The sequence below is a fragment of the Abrus precatorius genome, unplaced genomic scaffold (genome assembly GCF_003935025.1).
Source record: "Abrus precatorius isolate BTA unplaced genomic scaffold, Abrus_2018 Scaffold11, whole genome shotgun sequence".
Taxonomy (NCBI): Eukaryota; Viridiplantae; Streptophyta; class Magnoliopsida; order Fabales; family Fabaceae; genus Abrus; species Abrus precatorius.
Window position 1 is genome coordinate 14,761,669 of NW_020874303.1, and position 8,299 is coordinate 14,769,967.

General features: G+C 27.7%; 1 protein-coding gene across 1 annotated transcript; it reads left to right on the forward strand.

Moving 5' to 3' along the window:
* Positions 1-4,365: 4,365 nt before the first annotated feature.
* On the forward strand, positions 4,366-4,989 carry LOC113856461 (putative RING-H2 finger protein ATL69). Its single transcript, XM_027488279.1, has one exon. The coding sequence runs from the start codon at positions 4,391-4,393 to the stop codon at positions 4,919-4,921; it is 531 nt and encodes a 176-aa protein (XP_027344080.1). The 5' UTR covers positions 4,366-4,390; the 3' UTR covers positions 4,922-4,989.
* The last annotated feature ends 3,310 nt before the right edge of the window (positions 4,990-8,299 follow it).

Here is an 8,299-nt window from a genome sequence, read left to right on the forward strand (position 1 = left end):
GTTATTGGCCTTATTTTTTTTATTGCATGTTTTAATATGATTAAGGCATAATATGATTTTTATTCTTGACCTTCAACATGTTTGAGATACAACTAGTTGTCTACTTTGAGCTTTATTTATTTTTCTTAGTCCCTTGCATTAAAATTATGAAATACTTTGTTAACCTTGAGTTTATGAATGGAGCAATTGACTTGTTGAATTGTTTGATAAATTCTCTTCTACATTTTTTATGTGCGAAAAGAAAGAAAATATGCATAAATATAAAAGAAAATAAAAAATAGCAAAAAAAGAGAAAAAGAGTTACAAATGAATGAAAGGAAGGAGAAGTAAAGATATTGATTGAATGTGAAATATAAAAAATTACTCCAAGAGCTTCATTTATAAACTTAGGGAATGTTTATAATTTTTATGACTTATTACCTCTTTGTATATCCTTTCCATTAATTTATCTCACCTCAATTATATAACCCTTTGGCCATATTACAATTTGAAAAAGACCTCATAATTTTTACTTGCATTCAATTTATTTAGTGGAAAGTTGGTTTATAGTTAAACCTATAATAGTACACTTATTTTTGGAGAAACTCAGTAATATCTTCTTTTGTCCTTAGACGCTTAGAGAAAGAAAGGAAAGTACAGTACTTTAGTTTGATGTTTGAGCAAGAAGTTAAGGAATATAAGATTTTAATTGGGAAACCTTTTGATTACTTATACTCTATGATATTACTCTCTTTGTTCTTTTTATCTCACTTGTCTCGGGTTCCTTGTTGTGATGATATGTTTCAAGTTATTTGCTTACTCTTAACCATGGCTTTACTTTAGGGTAAACAAACCTTAAGTATAGGGTAGTTTGTATTCTGACATGCTTTTACAGCTATATATCTATGTGCGACCATTATTATATCATGTTATTACAGTACGTTCTACAATTATTGTGCAGATTAATATGAGAATATCACAATTGGGTTCTTGGTTCATTTGTGATCCAAATTGGTTAGAAAATAGGGTTTGCTACAGTCAGCACACCCAGACCTTAGTAGCTAGCACGGGAGTGCTTCGACCACATGCACGGTCATGCTCACCTGCGGGAAGTCCAAATCTAAAGCAATTTTAGGATTTTCAAATCCTATTAAAGAGACATCAAGGGAAGCAACTTAAGCATCCTTTTTTATATCGTTCTCCCCACACCTTATACACATCTTTTACACAACTCTACTCTTAATCTTTTGCACATTCTTAGAGAACTTGGAACTTTGAGCGATTATACTTGAAGACTAGGAACTCTTCTCATCCCCAATCCTCAAGGATAATCTAGTTTACTATTTTCTTTTGACTATGACTTTGTTTATGATTTTTTAACTCTTTTCTCTAGCATGAGTAACGAAGTCCATAGTCAGGGCTACGAAAACTCTTGTTCATGAATTTATTTGATTTTAATGTTTGAATCTAAGTTTGATTTATGTTTGTGATTAATGTTTATCCTATTGCACATAATTGTATGTTGTGAATTAACCATTAATAACATAACCCTAATTAATTACATTATAGGTGATTGTACCATGATTAGTTAATAGATCTCTACGATAAAATGAGACAAAGGATTAGGTAGACTAAACCAATCTTTTTCTTCAAATCATGATTAAATTAGCAAGTACATAGATGTTTTATATTTTTTTTAATTGATATCTGGCATGATCATTGTGGATGTTAATTTGAAAAAAAGAATATTAATATTACATGACTATTTAGTATTTCGCATCTCAGGGTCAGAGGCCGATGAGCACATTAAACTTTGATAGTATTTGTATGAATGATTGATAATTGCAAGAAAATCATATTTAGAGTTAAACAAAAAAATAAGATAAATGCTTGAATGAGTAAATCCATATGCCCTAGGTTCCTCTTCTATAAGTTCAGTCAAGAAGTGTGTTGTGTTACATGCTTTAAATTTCATTCATAATTAATTTATTTTTATACAAGCTTAATATAAATTTCTTTGTTCAAACAATTAAATCAAGAAATTCTTAAAAATTAGAAACAATCTTTGTGGAACAATAATTCAGGAACTTAGTTTATAACTCTTTAGTAATTTTCAACAGGAATCAATCAATGATGAATTTGTCCCTTTTTTATCCTTTTATAATTGGTAAAAAAAAAATAGTACAATAACCATACCATTCTCTTCCAAAACATATAATGTGGAATTGATCCACCAGTGTATTGATCCACTAATGTGAAGAGAACACTGGTGGATCAACTACATATTTTTCACTAACCACTCCCTTTACTACTACTTATAGGTGCAACAAAACAAAGAAAACAATTAGAAAGACCACTAATGTGACCATGATGAAGACCGTGAAACAAAGTAAGTTATCTAGTAAATATTTGTAAATAAATATTGCGAGAAATGTTGAAGTTAGAAAAACTAACCTACAAATAAGCTTAACCTGAATTGAAAATGAGCTTCAATGATAAATTTGCAATGAAGATGATGGATTTAAATGAGCTTTAATGGTAGAATCAATGGAGATAAATATATAGAGTTAGGGTTCAAAATGTCTACAGCGAAGTAAAGAAAACTTAACTGGAGAAAATATTTTTAAAAACAAAACATGTACGGAGTGTATTGTACTTCAAAAATTTTATTTCAATTCTTTTTCTTTTTATATTTTTTTAAAATTTTAATAATAATAATAATTTATTTAATAATAAATATTTTTAATCTAATTCAATTTAAAAATATTTAATCAAAATTTACAACATTTTGGTTGCAATATTTATAAATATTGAATCAAATAATAATAAAAACAATTAAATTTAATAAATAAATAAATTATAAAATTTTCTTGCATTGTTTATAAGTATCTTTAAATTATTTATATTTTAAAATTTAATTTAATTTTTTGTAATGATAAAATTAATTAATTAATTTTTTGTACATAAATAAAAAAAATTATTTTAGATTCAAAAAATTATATATTTTGCAGCAAATATTTTCTACACTAATTTTGGCAATAAAATTTATAGGTTATTAAGTTTTGCAAATTTACATACAATTTTTTTTATAAACATTTTGACACAAGAATATATAGAAAATAATCATATTTGATTTACTTTTTTAAAAACTATTTTTAGTTTTTAAAAATAAATTATAGTACAAAGTTATACTAAAATTTATTTTTAAAAACAATGTAGGAAGTTGTAAGGATCATTGCAACTTATTTTTCAATTTTTTCTTGAAAAAATTTTTGGCAATAAAATTATAAGTTTTTCCTACCTTCTTTTCTAAAATATTTTATAAGAAACTTATTAAATTGCTGCAAATTTTTATTCAAAAAATTTTCATTGGAAATAATTAAATTTTTCTGAAAAATTTTATAATTTTTCTAGAAAAGAATTCACATATAATAACTACAGTTCTAGTAGTAATAATTGTTAATATATTTTATTATTAAATAAAATTCCTTGCTAATTTATTTTAAAAATATGAAATATTTTTGTAATATTTAACACAATCTATATTGAAAAAACATAGAACATGTTTCCTCGGATTAGCACAATTAGTTAAATTATGGGACCTAAATTATTAGTATACTAAATTATTTTTTTTTAATATATATATATATATAATATTTTTTATTCTCTTATTTCTTGTTTTTTCTTTTCTTCGCTCTTGTAAAATTTATCATAAATTTCTTTTAAAATAATATATAAAATATTTTTTAATGTATGTTTAAGTACACAATAAAAACTTATATATAATAATTTTTTATTAAAAATCATAAGATATTATGAAACTTAATACATTAATAATATTATATTATAATTATAATTTATTATTTATTATTTACTTTTTATGTATTTTTTTAACATACGTTAGTAATATTAGACATTATAATTTAATAAACAATTATTTTTAATAAAAATTAACCATAAATGATGTTCTAGTATAATAAAAAAAAGATAAATTTTCTCTATAATTTTTTATTTTAGTTTCTAATATTTTAAAAATATTAACTTTTTACTTCTTGCACTGATAGTTTATATAAAAAAAATGACGCACAATGTAAAAAATTAATGAGTGATGGCATGTGAAATAATTCATCATTTAACGGTTATTAAGGCTAAAATAACAAATTTTTAAAGCTACAGAGATTAAAACAAAATAAATAATTCTGTAAAAGCAAAAAGTATAATGTGATATGTATATAAAATTTGATGTCAACGTCACAGTGTCCGAAGTCATTTAATTTTTTCCCGCGGAATCCGCTGCTGATCACAATCCAACTCCAACTGTCTCTCCCACTCCATTAAGACTCTCCCCATTCCCTCATTACTCCAAACCACAAATTCCATCTTCCCTTTCTCTGCTCTCCCTTCTCCTCTCATGTCCACGGCGGCTGCGCCATCTTCCGCCGCCACCACCACTGCTACAACCGGCGTCGGTCTCGGCTACGGCATCGCCATCGCCGTCAGCATCCTCGTCCTCATCTCCACCATCATGCTCGCCTCCTACGCCTGCGTCAGAATCAAGGCCAATGACCGACGCGGCACCTATTACAGCAACAATCACAATGATAACCATAACAGAGAAAACATTACCCATGATTCGGGTGGGCCTGTGATTGTCATGGGCTTGGAAAAGTCCATGGTTGACGCCTACCCGAAGATGGTCATTGGAGAGAGCAGGAGGCTACCCAAGCCCAATGAAGGCCCATGTGCCATCTGTTTGTCTGAGTATCTTCCTCAAGAGACGATACGGTGCGTTCCGGACTGTCACCATTGCTTCCATGTCGAGTGTGTGGACGAGTGGCTGCGGACGAGTGCCACGTGTCCGCTGTGTCGGAACTCTCCCGCTCCTACGCCGGCGGCCACTCCTCTGTCGGAACTGGTTCCTCTGGCTTTCCACGCCAGGTGAATGATTGGTTCTTGTTTTGTAAGTTATGGCTAATATTGCTTTTTAATTTTTTTAATATTAACCAATTTGTCGAAATAAAGTTTTAATACGGTTTCGTAATTTTATATTTTCAATTTTTCAATAGCATTGCTTTGGGATTCTGGTTTCGAACTTTAGTGCAATATCATAGCATTAAATTAATCATTTTATCATTATAAAATATTAATCACAAATCTGCAACATATATGTTCAACTGAATTGAACTTTCTATGTGTTGCCTTTAAAGGGAAGGAGAGAGTAGAGGAATCTATAAGTTAGTTCCCTAACCTTGAAGAATTTTTTCAATATGAGAAACTGACAATGGTTTTTTCATTTATTTTTGTGGTGTGACATAAAGGTTGTGATGTGAACAATATTATGCACAATTTCTGTGTATGTTTGGATTTAAGTTGGAAGACTTGTAAACATAAATTCAATGCAGCAGGACATTAAAAAAATAGGTTGATTCATACACAAATCTAAACATGCTATTAGAAATGAAGTGAAAAGTGAAGAGAGATTTTGAAGATCTAACGATGACACCATAAAAATAAAAACTAGAAGTCAGCCAATTAAAATGCCTACATTCTGATATTTAAGTATTCGCTATATATTGGTATATATTGTAGAAATTTCATTCATCACTTCATAATTATTAAACATTCATCACAAATGTGCAAACACACATCCCCACACAAGGTCAACTAGCCTAAGCTTTCTATGACTTAAAGCTTTATGCAGAGCTAAACATTATGTAGCATTTAAAGAGTAGTGGAATACTGTGTGAGGGAATTTTTCACTTTAGAAACCATCAGTTATTATAACTGCTGCATCATAATATGTTGTGATGTGAACGGTTGTTACTTGTTCTTAAAGGGATAAGGCTTTGTTTGGTAGATCGAAAGAAAGTGTTTAAAAAATAAGAGAGAAGAAAGGAAGAAATAATTAATATAAAACTCTTCAAATTGAAAAAACTTAAAAATGTATTAGAAGTGTTTTGGAGGTTTTATAAAATTTATTTTCTCGTTTGAAAATCTCTAAAAAAAGGATAATTAGTTTGAAAGTCTTCTCTTTCTTTCATATATTTTTTAAAAATTAACTTTCAAATAAAGTCTAAGAAACTAAATATTATGATCAGTTCATATTTAAAGACACTAGTGTTAAAATATTAAGTTGTACAAGCTATGTAATCTACATAACAGACTATTATGTCAGAGATTAATAGAATAATTTAAAAAATAATAGACTAATATGCATTATTTTTGTTTGAGTGCCTAATTTTAGTTCTTACTATGTCAAAACAATGCCTTTAGGCTGCTACACCTATCCCTAGTGTAAATAACAGAAGGAACTAAACACCGCTAAAAAATTGGTAAGGTTTGAGAATGAAAGTGGACTTATCAGCCATCACATTGTAGTCTAAGACTATGAGACCTGTGAGATATATTATTGTCCTCTTAGTTCATGTAATGGTTTGAGATTGTTCTTCTTTCATAGAGTATGTTTAGGAAGAGATTTTTAAAGGGAAAAAATGACATATTTTTTAATTTTAAATTAAAAGAATTATATATTATTTATAATGACAAATACATTATTAATACATTAAATTTTTTATTAATATATTAATTTATATATTTTACTTTTAAAAATATTAATATTAAATGTATTTATTTAAAATATAATTTTTATTCTTCTTTTCCCTCCCTCCTTTCTCCTCCCTCCTTTCTCCTCCCTTTTCTCAAAATATTCTTCTGAAATTGCGGAAAATGTTGCTAGTGAAATTAGAGTATTCCAATATTCAACTTTTATATTTATCGTCTAGTTACCAAATATCCTAAATAACTGAGCGAGAAACAGGCCTACCTTATAAAGTAGGAAAAAAAATCAGTTTCTCTCCCTCACTGCAATTTATGCTAATATCATTCAACGCCCTTTAGTTTTGACTTTGTTACTTTATAGTGGTTTCTGTCCGTTACTTAAATCTTAACGGTCAAAAGATATTTGAATTATTCACTGCTACCTCAATTAGTACGCCTGCAGGATTACTACAAAATTCCAAATTCCTCGAGAAATTCACAATACCTTTCCTTTAAAGCAAAGCTATTTGATGCAAAAGCTAGCTATTCATGTGAAAATTATAGCAATTTTTTTAATAACCAATCATAGTTGAAGAAAGAACGAACAAACAAAAGTAGTAAAGTCGATCAAATGCGAGAAACTTTTTTTTTTTTTTTCAATTTTCTCTATTCTAGAATGGTATAAACTGTTTGTTTTGGTATAGACGGACAGTGAATTGAATTGCAATGTGCACCAACAGGGGAATTTTTTTCTGATATTTTTTAAACCATGATATGATTTGATTTGTGAAGTATTTTTTATTAGTTTATCGTCCGAAGAAGCACTACATCAAGAGCACTTTTTATGCATACATGTTATGTTCACTGTAAACACAATTTTTTTCCGGCGCATTATGCTAAAAATGCAGTGTTATAGTATTTCTGCACATTTTTTTTACATCATTTTCCAGCACTATGTTTATCCTGGTGTAATATGTAAGAAAATATTATATTGCATAATAAATGCTATAACAAAAATGCATTTACAGCGCTCAAAAGAAGATGCATGGTAATAAATGACTTTATTTCAATGCTTAATAAATGCAAGTGATGTAATACATTAAACTATTACACCGCATATTAGGAGAAAATGTTGATGCTTTAACGTCCATAATTGTGGAAAGAGTTGAAGATTCACCGACTCATGCGTGTTAAAATGTCCAAGAGAGACACGTTTTTGACTTAACGGGAATTTGCAGTATAAATTTATTTAAGCAAATTTTAAGTAAATTTGATAAAAAAAATTAATTTTTTTAAGTAAAAAAATTACTTAAGTTAAAATTGTAAAAAAATTTAACATTTTATCTTTTTTTCAAACTATAAAAAATTTGAAGAATCATTATAAAAAAATCTTGCATTTATCATATCACTAAATATTTTAAATGTATTATTTAGTATGCTATTCATGCTAAGTATTAGTGAGATGTAACTATTTAGAGTTGAGTTAAATTATTGAGAATGATGATAAGGATTATAGAAATGATATTTTGAAAAATTTGTCAAAAAACAATTGTAGTATCACATGAGTTGGGACCTTTAGATTTTGTAGTATGATCACAAAATATGACCTCATAATCTTACACAAATTTTTTTCAAATTTTATGTAATTTAGAGAGAAAAAAGATGAAATTTTAAAAAATTTTGCAATTTTAACTTAAGTAATTTTTTTTTTACTTTAAACGAAAATCACTTTTTTATTTAATTAGCTTAAGTAAATTTATTTTAGCTTAACCAATTTTTTTTC